Source organism: Apostichopus japonicus, chromosome 12 (genome assembly GCF_037975245.1).
Source record: "Apostichopus japonicus isolate 1M-3 chromosome 12, ASM3797524v1, whole genome shotgun sequence".
Lineage (NCBI taxonomy): Eukaryota > Metazoa > Echinodermata > Holothuroidea > Aspidochirotida > Stichopodidae > Apostichopus > Apostichopus japonicus.
The window spans coordinates 22,808,548-22,826,562 of NC_092572.1; the positions used below are offsets into that span (position 1 = coordinate 22,808,548).

The 18,015-nt window shown below is 37.4% G+C and overlaps 2 protein-coding genes across 11 annotated transcripts in view; one reads left to right on the forward strand and one right to left on the reverse strand.

Moving 5' to 3' along the window:
• Positions 1-310: 310 nt before the first annotated feature.
• Positions 311-11,343, reverse strand: LOC139977227 (uncharacterized). 4 transcript variants are annotated; one of them, XM_071986463.1, is made up of 11 exons: positions 10,678-11,343; positions 9,745-10,041; positions 9,036-9,362; positions 8,392-8,697; positions 7,631-7,741; positions 7,003-7,048; positions 5,064-5,155; positions 4,671-4,710; positions 3,916-3,965; positions 3,492-3,526; positions 311-1,994 (listed from the first exon to the last, which is right to left on the reverse strand). In XM_071986463.1, the coding sequence occupies exons 1-10, from the start codon at positions 11,081-11,083 to the stop codon at positions 3,501-3,503; spliced, it is 1,701 nt and encodes a 566-aa protein (XP_071842564.1). In that variant the 5' UTR covers positions 11,084-11,343; the 3' UTR covers positions 311-1,994; positions 3,492-3,500. The 4 variants fall into 4 exon arrangements, with proteins under 4 accessions (XP_071842564.1, XP_071842563.1, XP_071842561.1 ...); XM_071986462.1 differs by having other exon boundaries at positions 311-2,012; XM_071986460.1 differs by having other exon boundaries at positions 3,492-3,531.
• A 3,603-nt stretch (positions 11,344-14,946) lies between these two features.
• LOC139976757 (cystathionine beta-synthase-like) overlaps positions 14,947-18,015 on the forward strand; it is a 43,911-nt gene continuing 40,842 nt past the window's right edge. For 2 of the 7 annotated variants that reach the window (XM_071985485.1, XM_071985486.1), the window contains exon 1: positions 14,954-15,143. The gene's annotated coding sequence lies outside the window, so the exon portion shown is untranslated. Of the gene's footprint in view, positions 15,144-18,015 lie in introns of all 7 variants that reach the window. The other 5 variants (XM_071985484.1, XM_071985487.1, XM_071985488.1 and 2 more) reach the window with 5 other exon arrangements.

Genomic DNA, 18,015 nt, shown 5'->3' on the forward strand with positions numbered 1-18,015 from the left:
AGATATGTCAATGTATGTTTCTTGCTGTAGCAGTGCTTCTAAACTCGTGCAGTGATGTCAGTAGATTTCTCAAGACTAAGATATATAATTTATTTTCACGTTTTATTGTTCTATAAAATGAATTAAAAATAAAGAGTTTTCGTTTGCAGCAAGAAAAAAGTTGCGTTTTTTCTTTCTTTTCGTGACTATGGTAATATGACAACGATGCTGCTTACTATTGGAAAGTAATTTAATAATTCTATCCGGGTAGTTCCAACATCACATTCAGTCGGTTGACCCAGCATGATACTAATTGTAACTGATCTGGTGCCGCTTTAACCCCATCATTTTTATTGCTTTATTTCTATGTTTTCATCATATCGGAAATATGCTCCAAAGAAGAAATATGGGACGATGAACTCTCACCCGCACTTTCCAATAATCTTTCATGCTATGGTATTTATAGGATTGGTGACATAACTTAAAATGTGTTCTATAAATAGACATTTAAAACAACGACATTAGACGAAGACATAAAATACTTAATTAATATTAGAGATCGAGAAACAACGAACGAAATATTGAGCCTTCACTGCAGCCTGTGATTTTGTTATTGTTTCAGCTCATTGATGATATCGTCATATAATCGGATTACGTCGGATTAGGGGCTCTCTCACTCTCTCTCTCTCCACCTTTCACCCTCCAGCTCTCTCTCCCTCTGTCTCTATCTATCTCCTCTGCTACATCTAAATGATACATTGATCTCTCACATCTCCATATAATTAGCAATGTCAGCTGATATAACTATTCAGCGTACTGATATATGCTAGATTGCCACAGTCAATGCCATTCAGATGGACTCATGATAATATGTCGTTTTCCGAACATTTTCACTACTCGCAGGAAATTGGAAGAAATTGTCCGAAAATAGGTACAAACTTATTCCCTGTATTTGCTAATAAACAGCCAAGACTCATAAAAAGTTGTGACAGAACACTGTAGATTTGACGTTTCAGTCGTTTTAAATGAATAGGCCAGGTATTTACGAACTACATTGTCCGGCTTAGCAAATCACTCCAAAGCATTGTTTACACTTGTCATTGTCTGGGTATTCTCTAGATTGTGTAACCTTCAGTATCCCTTTAAACAGGGTGGTCATAGTTTAGTTTCCAGGGGTAAGGGGTTGGGTGGGGGAGGGAGGGGAAGAATATACCACTGAAATGACACAAATGAAAAGCAATAACTAACACTTTATGAGTTGTTTCTTACAAACAAAACACAAAGAAAATATCATGAATAATAGTTATGAAAGCATTAATAACATTTCTAACAAACGCGAGAAAAGTTAATTACCAACAGAAACTACTCAAGAGTTTTGCTTTGTGAGTGTGATCCCAAAAGTATATTTATTTTGATAAACACATGTTTATATTGCTTACAAAAAGTTCAATTGAAAAAAACAAGATGCTGATATATGGTGTAATTCAAACGGGTATCGTAATAGTACAGCTTATCCATTTTTACCATATCAAAATTTCCATAATTTTGTTGTTACTAAAAATTGTGCCCATTTGCTGAAAAATGTATAATAAACAAAACATTTTTGCTAAAATTCAAAAAGAGTGTAATGTTCCTCTTTTTTTTTTTGTAAAGAAATATTGAAAAACTAAACTACTTTCAGTACGGAATCAATTTTGTCGGAACATTTCGATGTTATTTTTGTAGTTTGTCGCCCTCACATATGAAAGTCACACGTCCCATTGTCTTTCAAAATTGAGTTCTTACAGATTTAGTTCTCTTTCGCTGCCCCTGTTGAAACATCCAATCATTTTAGAAAGGTTAACATTTGCGAGTAAGCTTAATAAATTTTAACTTGACATTCGTCTATCCTCGGCCACATCTTCTAGTTAATGTTCTTGTTTATTCCGTGATGATTTGTAGGGTTAGCCTCCACCAATTTAGAGAAGAGTTAATATGCGTACAGTCACCCCGTATTCATGTAAATATTGTCCATTCTGACAGTATTTGAAGCTCTGAAATGTAACAACAGGCAATTAAAGGACATACATTAAAAAACAAATTCTATATCGTAGTAAACGCACTTTATTCTTTACTGATTACAAAGCCATTCACATGACATGACAAAAGTTAAGAGATGCTTCATTTGTTTCAACTAACAACATAATGAAGTTAGAACAAAAGACGCGTCATATAGTTAAAGGGGACACAACATCATCCTTCATTTTTGTCGGCTTATATATGAAAGAGATATTTTTGAGTAAAAATTACCCCAAGTAGCTACGAACAATCTTGTTCCGTTTGATAAATATCCGAATAAGTTCAATAAACCCTGTCTGGAAGCTGCCATTTTGTAAGTCTGTGACGCCATAGAACCACTAGGATCTGAAAGCCCCTTTGGCTTTCTCTTTGTTATTCTTTATCATATTTTCAAGGAAGAATGTGAACATTTTTGCCACTGAGAACAACGCCGTCATCAGATCATGTTAAGAGATTTAATATTTTACATTAAAATTAACTGAAGCACGTGTGGCTCGATGATGATATATTTATACTTGATCAAGTCTTCGGCCTTGTTTGTGAATAAACTTTAAATCTGTGATATTTCTCAAATGGAATCAGATTTTCTTCCCTAGCTGTTAGAGGTAGTTGTGGATGACAGATATTTCTATATAATAAGCCCGTAAATGATGGGAGGGTTTGTGTCTTCTTTCGATCAATCGTTGAATCGGTGGTTCGATTTATCTTAGGACTTTCTACTTGGTGATAAGGTTACGATTATCAGCTATCCATCCTTAAGGAAGTTTACCATAACACAGCGAACAAGACACTTTCATAGCAAATCTAACAAACCTCGCACACTTAGAATAGAGAGTCATAATTTTAGTAATAATATGAAACGTACTACTAATTAGGGAGTAAATGCCTAACTTTGACAGAAAAAAATAATGATCTACATCAGAGAGCACCACTATAAGATGTCAGTTAATGAAATTCAGGTGTATATAGGCATTCTGTAAGATGGAAGATATTACTGGAAGCTATTCGTGGATAAGTATACTGCTGGTGGAAAGGTTTAGGTATAAATGCTCTTATCATTTCACAATGCTTGTTGTTTCGGGTGTGTTTTGTGAATTTAATGAAATATTCCACATTAATACATATTCTAAGCCTTACACATTGCATTGATACGACATACAATATGACACGAAGGTGTCGCAATAGCGAGAAAGGCAAGTAGCGCTCTATCCCAAACATTTCTAAACAGCGACCTCTTTTGTTATGGCGTATTTTGAACATTAGAATTCTATTGTTTCCTTGAGTATTTTCAATTTAAGTCAGACGTTGTAAATCAAAGCAAAGAAGTAAGTTTTGTAATTTAACGATAATTTGGAATCGCTATAGCTAATTTCATACAGTTAATAGCCTATGAAATCATATTTTAATTTCGCCTATATTTTAAAGGCTCTGATCATAAAGGATCATAAACTCACTGCGTGCGTTCATTTGTATCGTAGTGAGGTCGGTTCTGGGCTTTGGAAAAATTAAACATTTACGTACACATCATTATGTATAGAAGGAACAATAAAATTTAATTAATTGCATAAAGTGTTACAATAATGTCTTACGTATGGTACGACAGAGGTAACGTATCTTACGGGAATTCGACAATGGAATCAGTATTTACATAAACTTACAGGCTCCTACCGTCTTGTACTAACCAAGGGGGTAGCCGTGGCTCCAACAAGCCACCTTCAATTTCTCTTTAAGTTATGTAAATGGTTTCTCTAATCTTAATTATTAAATTCTCATTCTGGCCAACGTTTAATTAAGACATTTAAAAAGAAATGTCTATTTTATAATTTTCAATATAAAAAATGATTTGAAGATGGTATGGATTGTTAAAGAAATGCTTACCAAAATCATCATCATAGCTAATGTCATCACTGGAGACCCATTCGGCCTCCCTATAAAAACAGAGACAAAACCACCCGATAGTTAGAGAACCATTAACATTAATTACGGCATTGACTATATCTATTTTTATTGTGTCTTTATTTTTGTTCCTTTAAGTAGACGATAAAAGGAATTTCCGAGCAAGGTGGAGGGAGTGGGGTGGGCCGGGTAGGGGATTAGAACGAATGAAATGGTACTTAGAAGAACGTTCGGCCTTATATAGACAATGGATAATCATATACATATAATTCCTTTGGAAGTAAACAGCATATCTACTATCTACATGCACGATTTTCGTAATCGCATTTAGCTCAGGGCGTCTGACACTGTTTGGGATTTGGAATGTACTCAACAGACAGAGTAATGTTCACTTGTGTGAAATTCCGCCTATGAAATGAATTCGTGCGACGCGGGGTATGATGACCCCCTTACGGTTCCTGCTGAGTCCAGAGACCCAATTGGGAAAATAAATGAGATGTCATGTGGTCAATTATTTAGGCAAATTTATATGACACTACATGACCTTACATGACACCGAAAAGTACTGCGGTGCTATGACCCCCCCCCCCCGACTCATCTCCTTCCCTCGCGACTAGTCGCCCATTTTCAGGGTCCTGACGTTACGATACTTCAATTTCGTGAATTCGAAATTTGAATGTGAATTCATTAAAGTTCATAACCCACATAATTGAAACTTTTATGTACTATATATTTACCTTTGACTATTCATGGTTCTGTTTCTATCGATGGTGTGTGCTGTACAAAACATCAGAAAACGTAAGTTACTTGCTACAGGCAAAGATACTAACGTTTCGTATATTATTAATCCATTAATTTCAACTTGCAAACTAGATAAGTCATCTTAAAGAAACGTTCTTTATACCGGAAACTACCACTCCAATCCGACTTTCATCAAAATGCAAATGTTTTGTAGGAATAGTATTTTTCCTCTTTGAATAATTAAATGATATTAAGAAAAAGTATCATTTTTATTCAGCAATCATCTTCAAGCCACTTTAATATCCCTTCAATCTAAGAAACATTATTCATTCGTTTTCACTTGATACATAACTTGAATAAAAAGAATGGTTCATACCATTGTAACTTACATGTGTCTCCATATCGAGCAGTATCACGTTGTTGGATACTAGCCAAAGTATTTGCATAGCTCAAATTAGACAGAGAATGAACTGACAAGTATCTTGAGGGAGTTAAGGAATCGTTGCAATAGAAGAAGAAGAAGCAGAAGAATACAGACCAACTCAAATTTAACTGTATCTTGATTGTTCAATTCACCCAGTTAGGACAATATCTTCATAAATGTCCCTTGTTTTCAAAGCACTAGAGCTGACAGTATGAGTAGTATTAATATCACTATTGGAGAGAGATTAGGAACTGTTCATACTATCAGTACGAGTTCTTTGAAGCATGACATGAGAGGACAGTATACAGTGGTATTAGCATTCGAACCAGGTAAGGGCTAGGAAGTGTTCGTACTGTCATTGCAAGAGTTTTGAAATATGATATGAGAGGACATTATATAGTGGTATTAGTATTAAAATCAGATAAGGGCTATGAACTGTTCATACTGTCAGTACTAGTGCTTTAAAGTATGAGAGGACAATATACAGTGGTACAAGCATTAGAATCAGACACTAGATAAATGTCAAAGCCGATTGCTTCCAAATGTTCGGATTGGGCCTCCGTAAGTTTGTATCGGTATATATATATATATATATATATATATAGATAGTTGTCTGTCACGTGATCATAGAAAAGAAACTAATTCCAAATACATTTGGAGTACGTATATCTATCGATGTGGCAAACATCAATTAAGCTGTTAAACTGAAAGACATAACCAAGTAGGCCTATCTATTATTAAGGGAAAACAATAGTTTTCGCCTTTTGTTTTACTACTGAGCTTTCATGAACAATAACATATTAACCCTGATAGAACAATTAAGGAGGAAGTAGCATTGTTCTAATAAAGACAGCCAAGGCGGGTGGTTAACAAACAATATTGGAACATAGCAAACTCTATTGTAAAGTTCCATTAACTTAGCATCGTTACAAATTGATGCCGTTTTTGAAGGCGGAAATACGGCGGACAACACTGGAATAACTCCGGTTACTATGAAGTATGAAGTATTGTTATGGTTACATCATGGAGTATGGAGTGTGGAGTATGGAGTATGGTTACATGGAGTGATAGCTCAGTGGTTATCGCTGGTGCCTCTCAATCATAAGGTCCCGAGTTCGAGTCACTCCAAGATTAATGTATGTCGTCCAGTAACAGAGTTGTTGACAATTGACAATTCATAATCATGGACGTTAAATATGAATCTAAGAGACTGACTTCGGTCAGCTTGCGGCTTTAATAAGCCAATGATGGCTTCTTCGCGAGTTCCTGCTTGCAGGAGGATCTAAAATACATATATACATACATACTATGAAGGCAGCTCGGACTGGTTCCATCGCATTAAATCATTGCGTACGTGTGATCACCTTCTCTTTTTTCTTCTTCTTTTTTTTTGTCATAAATGAATTTGCTTCACAGATATTTCGAGAAACATTCAAGCTATTTATTGTGCAAATTTAACTTGGATTTGCTAATTATAATCTAGCCCCGTAATATTCATGAACAGATAATATGATTCAGCATTTGCTCTGAAATGTTTTTTTTTTTTTAAATTCCTTGCTCCGAAGGGAGAAAGTTGTAAACCACTTGATCCAACACAAAACGATGTCGTTTCCCACAAATATTTATGAAATGTTTTACTTTCCATTTTACAACTCTTTAAAGTTACGATTAATTGCCTCATTCCACCTGGGATGTTGGTTTAGCTGTGGTAGCAGATACTATGCTGACATGCACCATAGCAATATATACAGTAAAGTGTGCCACAATTGTGGTAAAAAGTGAGGATTGCTACTTAATACAGTGTTATAGGGGAGTTTGCACTAAGGCTCTTTGAATTATACAAAGCAAAAAGTGCAACACACCACTGCATTGTGGTGGAATTTTGTATGTTCTTTCAAATTTACCTGTAAAGTTCATCTGGAATGGTGACTGATCGATGATTGCGTCTCTCTGAATATTAAAACAAATATATACTAAGAAAGTAGTAATTGGCTCTTAATCTGTGGGTGATAAACTAACATCAAATCATATCATATTGCATCGCATCACATCACATCCTACCATCATATCATATCACATCACATTATACCACACCATACCATACCAAACCATACCGTACCATACCATACCATACGATACCATACCGTACCGTACCATACCATACCATACCGTACCGTACCATACCATACCATACTATACCATACCATACTATACCATACCACACCATACCATACATAATATCTTACGTCACATCATACATAATATCATACTATACATCATACCATACGTTATATCATACATCATATCATACATCATAGTATACATCATATCATACATCATATCATACACCATACCATACATGATATGATACATCATATCATACATTATATCATACATAATATCATATATCATATCCTACATCATGTCATATGATACTCTATACCATACATTAAATCATACATCATATCATACATCATATCATATCAAACATAATATCATATCATTCATCATATCATATCATATATAACTTACTGATATATGCTATTAGTATTATGACCAGTAATAGCAGTAGAATTGAAGCGATGACGATCACTATGGTAACACTATGGTCTGTTATCTTGATTCCGAAAAGCTTTTTCTCATCTGAGGAAGACACGAGGAAAGAATCTTAAAGGTTGCAAGGAGTGACATTTGTAACTGATAAATTGAGGGCAATGTTCGTATACAGACCAGAGATGTGTAACTTTCTCTGTTCAAAGTGTCAGATACAACGTGTTGCATATACTGTAGGTATATGAAATCGTGTGTAGTTGAGATATGTATATAACTATGACGTAATCAATAACGCCATCACATATGACACACATACGTCCTTGAAAAACAAAGGGCATAATGCCTCGTACATACATGATAAATGGTAGTTGATTCCTTGAAATGAGCGTTGACTTGCCAAGCTGGGATGTATGGGATTGAGGGATTGATATCAAAGCATAGTGCTATTGTAAGAGATTCAGAGACTGGGAAATGTTTTGTGACTTCTAAATTGATATATTACCGTACTAGCTAATAGTAGTTTTTAGTTGCGAGTTCATGACAGTAATCAATAACGTCTCGATGGGAATATTTTGTTGTCTTACTGTCACAAATGAAAGTACAACACATTGAGCTATCAACCGACATAGATTTTACATTTTGTTCTCTATATATTTAACTTTAATACGTTATATTTGAAAGTCTGCAATAGGCAACGGAGTTCATTGATTCATAAAAAAGACTAGAACAAGTTGATTTACCCTTAATCTCTACAAGAATTGATAAGGATGCTGTTTTCACTCCGACTCCATTAAAACCAAGACATCTGTAAGTACCCGCAACTTTCAAGCTCGCCTTACTAAAATAAAACCGCCATGTTGATTTGAAGCCATCGTTAGAAATCAGAAAAGGTTTCTCACTTAGGTCTACCCATTCGTCAATGTTTACAATCTTCTCTATAGTCACTACGGCTACCGGGTTTGATTCTGTCGCACAGTCGATATAAAAATCATCGTTTTCTCCCACATTCATCACATTTGCTGACGTCAGAATGGTATGAGTAGAAACTGCAACACCATGAAAAACAGAATAAAAATAACTATATCATTTACATAGTTAGATATATAAATATAACAAGTTCGTACTCGCATAGAAATCTAAGTTATAAAGTGGAGCATCCATGGGGAGTTTTTGTGGATGGGATAAACGGGGAATTATTGTACACGGCATGTGGTTTACAGAGGGGAAGGGTGGAACTTTGCAACAAGCAAGAAGCTTTGTTTATCAAGACTCTCCCACTCATCCCAACCAATATAAAATAAAAAAGTTTCAATTTTTTTCAGGGCACTTATTTTTTTTTTTTTCAAATTCTGTTCTATGCTCCTTCATAGGCTACTTAACTTACAGAGAACGTCTATTTCATGTTGTTCGCTATTTCTCGGTGCAGCAAGCCCGTTAAAGGCTTCGCATCTGTAGACTCCGGCATCAAGCCGGCTGATATTATACAAATAAAATGTCCAAGATGTATTCCAGCCGTCCCGAGATTGCACTGTTGGGAGATGGAGTTGCCTCGTCCACCCTTCATTCCTCACTTGCTTTTGGAGAGTAACATTTGCTGGTGGGTTACCGTCTGCTTCACAAACAATAATCCCTATCGCGTACTCTTCAATGGAAGTCGAAGTGTCGTCTGTGTTTGTACTATTCAGTACAGAGATCTGGACAGATGCCGAATCTGTTGAATATAAAAAGTAAAGCAAAGCGGCTCCATGTCATACTGACAGTCCACCCTCCTCCCTTCTCCTCCCTCCTCCCTCCACCCTCCTCCCTACTCCCTTCTCCTCCCTCCTCCTCCTCCTCCCTCCTCCTCCCTCCTCCTCCCTTCTCCTCCCTTCTCCTCCCTCCTCCTCCTCCCTCCTCCCTCCTCCCTCCTCCCTGCTCCCTGCTCCCTCCTCCTTCCTCGGGTTCTGACTTTGCTTATTGACCACGATAGTATAGTCAATCTGTATTTATATTTGTGGTTATGAGAAATGGATTGTACATCAGACAATTACAGTTAAATATTACTTATTTACTTAATTGTAGCTAACATTGGCGAAGAAAAAATAACCACTTACACAGAATGAAGAGGTTTGTATCTGCGCTTAAATTTCTCTCGTTCCGAATCATACAAGTTAATTTCTGTTGGTGCTGAAGTCGAGTGGCGTGAAATGTCAAATTTGAGCATGTCAGTTGAACGTCCGTAGAAACGATCGGTATAGTGCCAGTCTCCACCTTGGTACTAATGGCGCCATGTTGTGTCGACCAATCTAGTGATGTGTCCGTCATCGCCCTCGAGGAGTTAGCACAACACATGGCGGACACCATTTGACCTTCCGTATAAACTTCCTTATCCTTGGCAAGCCACGGATAACCTACTCGGGAATGATACACAGTAACAGAACATATAACAGAACACATCAGAAACGTCCTGATCCTTTTTTTAAAGTATAAGATAAAGCTTTCTGGGGAAAAAGTCAAGATAATGGTAACAACCTTTTGGAAACAATATATGGTATCAATTACTAACTTCACAATGCTTTGCATAAAGACAAATAGGGTTGTGTCATATTTAATCCTCGTGGTGCTGTTGTAGGAAGCTAAAAGAACGGGCTTTTGCAGTTAAGTCCAAACTACGCAGTTAAACATAAACAATTTGGCGTTAAGTTTCGTTTCAAGGGGATTTCAGACATTTATCGTGTTTCAATCTAAAATGTTCGGATGGAAATACAAGTGTGAGCGGTTGCACTGTTTATTTCCTTGTTTGCTTATTTCTTTATTCATTTTATTTGTTTTCCTGTTTTATTTATATTTATATTTAGTCGCATTGTGACAGATAAGGACTTCAGAGATTCGATTCATCAAGGAAATGTTAACCTGGAACAATTAATGATGTAAGACTTTACTAAACCAATAGATTATGAACCTTAATAACACTCGAAACTCCGTATATATGTTGTCCCAATTAAATTGTGCTAAATTTACGAAACTACAGTTATAAATGGACTAACCTTGAACCTGGATCTTGTGTTGAATAGTGAACAGTGGCTTTTCGTGGTAGTATATCTCACAAGTATATGAACCAGCGTCAGAAAAACTTATGTTTCGAATTTCTAGACTGGTCTCCAAAGATCCCGCTGTGTCCTGAAATTCAGCATACATCGTGTATCTTCCCTCAGTACTTGGCGTCCCATCGAATGATGACTGCTGCATGATTTTTTGGGTGTCTTTAAGCCAGACTACTAACTGGACATCAGATATTGAGTCGGTCTTGTCAGAGCCCGGAAGAAATATAGTCTCATCCAATACCGCCAGGTGGCGATGTGGTGCGGTATCATCAGCTGCACCACAATAACCAACACCACAACTTGTAATAACACCTACTACCACATAAAGGATGCAACATACTGCAATCATATTGACTGACTTTTACCAATCGCGTTTGATTCTACGGTTCCTAAGATAACTCGGAAAGTATCAAACTCTTTTCACTGAAATATTGGAAGATATAACTCCCAACAATACTGGACTTTATTAACAATTAAAGCAGAAAGCCAAAGATCTTTAAGCAACAGTTGGAATGTAAGTTATGATACTGGAGGGCGCGTTGTTCACATTGATGAGACCAATCCAAATCATTTCAATGACACTCGCTCATGCAATAGAGAAAGTGTAAATAAGATGTTCTGTAAATGATTTCACAAACTTGATTTTTGTTTCCCTCCGTTATTCGAGTGTCTACTACTTTTAATTGTCATCTGTTATGTTATTATGTATATGTTCTATACTGCACCTTTTTTGTTGTTAAAGTATTTGACTTTTAGTGACCTATAGTGGTATATTCAGTGCCCATTTATGGTTAAATATTAATGAGTTGAAAGAATGTTGATAGTCCCTTGTTTGATGATATCAAAAGTGGCTTATAACCCCCTTTTCACCGCTCCCCTTGGGCACCCCCCCCCCCCAACTTTACTCAAACTCGTGACAGCTATGACACCATGAAATTGGAATAAGGCCAGACCTAGCTTACCAGATTAATGAATTAATAATATCAAGAAAAGCACAGCCTTTAAATAATTCAAACTTAAGATCCTGTTCGTGTGCGTTGTCATGTACAGTTACAGCAGCCATGCTGGCATATGGTAGCCGTTAATTTCATCTACGTCATAGCGGTCCCCATACAACAGTACAGTGAAAACAGATGGTCCCTAAGTATTTTTCACGGGTATGTTCTGATTGAATTTCTATAGTATAAAACCTCCCGGGTGATTCAAGAATTGAGAATTTTACACCCGAGCTTGTATCTTACACAAGTGGAATTGTTTACCCCGAATCTTGCAACTTATTGACTAAGGATAATAACTTGGAATGTTAGAGACAGCAAGAAGTGTAGTGATTATATAAGAGTGTATATGGGCCCTGCTAAACCTAGTAAAAGTAAACAATCGAATCCCATGCCGACTTGTTCCGTATTAAAACATCATTTCTTGATTACGATATAATGCTTGATTAGCCTCTCTCATTTAACACGGGCAGACAAGCAATTAATAATAACATAAATTGTTACTACTGCAGTCCGAACTAGCCGAAAACGTTCACGGAAGCTTGCTTCTTTCGTGTCAAAAAGATGCATTTACATTCAGGACGATAAACTACACCAAGTTCCCTTAGCATGCGTTGGATTTCATAATTAGGGTAGGTGGGAGTGGGCAAATCCCCCCCCCCACCCCGACAGATTTAGGTATAGGGACCGGCGTGAAGGAAGGACTGGAGCAAATGAAGGATTTTATGAAGGAGGCTGTGTTGCCGTAGCGAAGCCCGCCGTTATGGTGTGAGTGGAGGTACGGTGGGGTGGGAGGGGTTGCGGTTGATGGGGTGGGGGGGGGGATCAGTCCTGATTTTTAGAGGCAGAGAATTGCATTGATGACTTGTCATGGTACAATACATAGGCTCTACTCAATGGGTGCGACCAACTTTGTAGTTAGAAGGGTAGGCTATCAAATCGTAGGAGAAAGGGGGAGGGGACACTTCTCCCTTATGGAGGGTGCTTCAATGCAAAAATAGGTGATATAGTTTGCCAATTTTGAAACACTGTATAGGAATTTGTGATTGTATAAGTTGTACCTCATGTACAAGCACATGTACTTCACTCTATATATGTTTGTATCATTCTGTCTGCCAGTAGGGAGGTGGTTACTTGAATTTTTCTTGGGTTAAAGTCTCTCAGAGTTATACGCGGCTGCACCGTTACCCTGCCCTACCCGCCTCTGTCCCGATTTAAAATTTTGGGTGGGGTGGGAGTGGGGTGGGGGTGGTGGGGATGGCACGAAAGTTAGGCTTTCATCTGTTCTAGGGAGGGTTGTAAGCTGAAGAAAAACCCTCCCCAATGAACATTCTTTGGTTTTAGGATAAAAAAAAATGCCGGATGGTGCTACCATTTTTATCATCATTTTATTAAGTTTGCGAAGTGCATTATTAAATTCTTACCCATGTATACAATTTAACTTGTCTGCAATGTTTGCTAAGCAGTGCCCGTTTCGTCTACGAAAATTTCTATTGGGGAACTGTGTGCCCAACACCCCCTCCTCCACCCCTCGCCCAGTGGCGTACCTAGAATAGTTTGCACCCGGGCGGATGCCGTACTGGGGGAGGGTCTAAGAGGAGGGGTACCCACGCCCGTTTGATAATCTTTGTTTATGTAAGGTAGCTTAGATGCAAAATGGTACTATCTTTGGCAAGAATTAAACTGATTATATTATTATGATTATTATTGTTATGATTGTTATTATTATTATTATTATTATTATTATTATTATTATTATTATGATTATGATTATGATTATGATTATGATTATGATTATGATTATGATTATGATTATGATTATGATTATGATGATGATGATGATGATGATGATGATGATGATGATGATGATGATGATGATGATGATGATGATGATGATGATGATGATGATGATGATGATGATGATGATGATGATGATGATGATGATGATGATGATGATGATGATGATGATGATGATGATGATGATGATGATTATTATTATTATTATTATTAATATGATTATGATATGGCTGACGATGACGTGAATGACGTGAATGATAACGATAATTGTTTTTATTCTTATTATTATAATTAATAATTTTATTATTATTGTTATTATGATTAGTATTGTTATGATTATGATTATGTTTATTGTTCATTTTATTATTATTATCATTATTACAATCATTATTATTATTATTATTATTATTATCATCATAATAATTATAATTATTATTATAATATGGGGGACCTGTGGCATAGCACCCTCTGACTGGTACCCCGGGGTGGACCTACCCCAAGGGCGGCGGAACCGGGGGGGCACAGGGGGCACGTGCCCCCCACTTTTCCTCAGGTTAAAAATGTGCCCTTTTTCTCCATAAAAATTGAGGTGTCTCATCTCAAGTTAGCAAGAGGCCAGGGAACCAGAATGAACACTCGGGAAGGGCCGTTTCCGGCCATCTGAGGGGTTTGTAAAACCAAAAATTTTCTTGTACGCTCCGCGCCAACCGATGGTGGCGCTCCGCTCAGATAGTTGTGCATACAACTTTGCAAATCCTGGCTACGCCCCTGACTTTTAATGAATTTCTGTGGGCCAAACTCAAAGCTATTTCGAATGGAAAAAAATTTGTTAAGATATTAACAAGAAATAAGCTCTAATTCGGAAGATTCCTACATTAGCGACTAGCATGATTTCACCTCATTTTGTCTCAAAAGAAAACTTGTTCCTTGTTTCCTAATTTGCATATTGGATATTGCAGTGCTAGTATGCATATTTTCTTGAGGGGGGGGGGGGGGCGTTGATGGAGTGATGTGTATACGCAAACAAGATTATACAATAAGAGTCATAAAGGGTCCTAAATATAAGGCTGCATCAGTCCAATCGAATTTCTGCAAAGTGCCCTTTGATGTCGGTGCCCCCCCCCCCCCCCAGATTAAAAGTGCTTCCGCCGCCCTTGACCTACCCCGTCCGGCTTAGTACGCCACTGCCGACGCCCCTTTGGCTACGCCACGGATCTACCGATCAACTGAGGGAAGTAGTTCTTGCAGAATTCCCTGCCCGTATCATTTGTTTTTAGTGAACTTTCACGGCTTCGGAAGGCTTCCGTTAAATGAGGTATGCTAACCACACACCTCTGTTTGAGCCAATGAAGTTGTTGTTGAATATTCATGTTGCGCAGACGGCCATGTCTAAATAGTGTATAATTGACATGTCTGTGTGAAATCTGTCTAAAATCGCGACGATCGCTAGCTGAACAACGTGTACAAGCAGAATTGTCGCAGACTGTTTATGTTAGGTCTTCGATAACGTAGTTACGTGCAAAAGTCTACTAAAGCAAAGGGGGTCCGGAAAACGTGTGCCCACTGAAGAAGACCAAGTGAAATACCGTCTACCAAACAGCACGTTGTTTTAATCAGGTTTAAATGTCAACAATTCAGATTTATTATTTAAAGTCAGTTTCACTTTTATTGTCGTGCGATCTTTAACATCATTTATATACTAGGTAATGAGTTGGCTAGGTCTGGCGATGTTAGTAGTCCTGCTCTAGGTTATTCACCGATCGTAGGTTAGGCTGTGAGTAAGGTCAAGGCCAAATTGTAGTCCCACGGTTAGCCCTAACAAGAAATTGGTCAACTGCGGCAACTTAAGCCTTTCCCTAGCCTACAAATATTCTAGCCTGTTAAAGCTAAAACGTGTCAATGCCTGTTTTAAGATAATCTATGCAGAACATCATGCTTTATAGCAGGTTATTCATCAAACACTTGCCAAATATTAATATTAAGAGTAGGCCCTAGGGCTAGTGTATTGTAATGTTACTTATACTAGGGCTAGCCTATAACTATGAGTGTCTGATGCAAACAGATCTTCCACATTTCTGTATTGTATGACTTTGCAGTTTTGTGAAGATGACAGTAGTTTGTTTAGTGTTAAATGTATGCATATAAGCACAATGCCATGTTTATTCTAGTGCATGCTTGCATGCAGGGGTTGAGGCAGAAATGATAATGTGTGTGTCCAAATTTTAAAGAACGTGTCCTACCATTTTGGGGCAACATGATACCGGAGGCATCATTAAGAATGGCAAATTGACCACCCCTCACGGTGGGGGTCAAGGGGCCCGGCCCCCTTATAGGCCGTTTCCACAGACTCTGGTTTGCTTCAAGTATGCCTAGGTAGAGCTAAAATTAAAACCACAGATAAGGCCTGCAATCTGAACCCGCTTTTCAATGAGTTAACTCCAGCCATAGCGGCATGATTGGAAAACCTTGGGAATAGTCTGATTCAGGTTCGCAGGAAATATGTTGCTATTTTGTACTCAAACATATTCTTAGTATCACTTTATAGCCACTGTTCTTTTGTTCATTATAACGGCATAGTTTTTAAGGGCGTATTCAATGTGATCAGTATAGCATCCGATTTCTGTCCATGACTGCAATTAAAACTTAACTATCGAGAAAAAAAAACTTATTTGAAATACCAGTTTAATGATTGCAAGTGTGGGCAAATGATTAGGCATTTACTGTATTTGTCTGACGACGTGTCAAAGCACTGCGCAGAGGAATCATTGTTCGTCTCTGAAAGGCAATATGTTGGTGGTACAATTTGTCGCGGGGGTTAAATAAAAAAAACCTTCAAGTAAAAAAAACCCTTCATATTATCAAAACTGAAAGCAAATAATAATATTATTCCAGCAGATATGCTGACTCTTTGTGCATAAAATTGATCCAACAACTCTGAAAAACAAAATTTTTGCACACTTTACCCAAAAGAAATATTTACCCCTTAACACAAAATTGTTGGGTTGGGCCCGAGCAAATGGTTTTGTTCCAACTCGATGTCTGCGTATGTTTTATACTGTATATACCATTTTACTTGACATTGATGTAAAAACTTTCCTTGGTAAGCTGCCAACAAGAAAATCCACTATCAGTGTCTTTTGCTAGTATTGCATCCAAGAAGTTATGGCATGTAGACTAAACACTTTACTGTCACAGTGGCACAACCTTTGTAGCCTGGGCTTTACACTCAATCTTGGGGCTATAAATGTTATTGAGAATTCGAGTAAGCCTATCTGTTTATAGTTTATCATTTGAGCAACATGTATCTTTTCACATTTCCTGTTATTTTCTAATACAGAGTTCCGCAATATTTCTAGTGAACAATACGTATTGGTGGAAGGTTTTGGTGTGTTTTTTCGAAAGGTCTGCATATCATTTAGGCTTTGTACTGTAGGTCTAGAACATTCAACCTTTGTGACTCAATCAATTCATGCTGGCTCAAATATATTCATCTCACCTGGTAGGCCTTTGCATAACTACTTGAAGAAAAAGTATTTTTTTACATCCCTTCAGTGATGATCAGATGTAAGATTATGTGGTACATTATGATTCCTAACCAGCGTTTATAACATTGCATTTCTTACAATGGAGGTAAATTAGTGCTAACCCAAACGATGATCCCGGGCAAGCTTACAAGTTTAGCACGTCATATCTTTCCTTTACCATAATTGTTTGTTGTGGGGTTTTTTAAAGTTTTATTTCAGACCATAGTCTCTGAATGATGCAAAACAAAAAATCTGCGGGATGTCCCATTAAGTTTCAACATAATACTTGCGTCACACCAAATGCCAAGCAATTCGAATACCTGATCATGTTGTAAGGAAAATATTTTTATTAATATTTAATAATGGGCTTTGCCGGTTATCCGGACGTCTTCAAGAAAGCAGCTCAAACTTTATACTGTATGTATGTGGATATATGGGGGCAGCTACACTGTGTGCTACTCAGCTATGCTCTAAAGTAAATCCTTTAGATGATTTTAGAAGATACAACACAGTTTATGTCGATACAGAAATAAGTAAGCGGCGGAAACCACAACTGATAAAATCCATGGTATCTTTTACACCCCAAGGCAATTGTTTATTTACATAATTTGTCAATGTTTACCCGGGATCAGCTGTCCTAGCCCCACAAGGGCTTGATCAAGCTCGGGTTAGCCCTGTTCCCACGCAGAAAAAGAGTGGAGCAATTTGCCTTACCCTCGATAGGTCAATGGTGAAGTGAGCCGGGGAACAGCCTTTTAGGGGTCCTTTGGGGAGGGGGATAACTTTCTTTTTGGAGGTATGGGAGGGTAAACTGCAAGTGGTATAGTTCTAAAGTCAAGATGTGATTGGTAAAATTAGGGAAACTCTTAAACAATAAAGAGAAAAACCAAGACTATATTGGCATCGTTGTATCATTTCTGTAACTCTGTATATTTGCGTACTCAGTAATGAAAACTTGAGAAAAC

Excerpts from the sequence above, each read along its gene's own strand:
- LOC139977227 (XM_071986459.1), bottom strand. The coding sequence starts at position 11,083 with ATGATTGCAGTATGTTGCATCCTTTATGTGGTAGTAGGTGTTATTACA. Across the intron at positions 9,363-9,744 it reads TACAAACCTCTTCATTCTGT|ATTCGGCATCTGTCCAGATC; the intron begins GTAAGTGGTTAT and ends TATATTCAACAG. Across the intron at positions 2,013-3,491 it reads GATACAAATGAACGCACGCA|AGCTTCAAATACTGTCAGAA; the intron begins GTGAGTTTATGA and ends GTTACATTTCAG.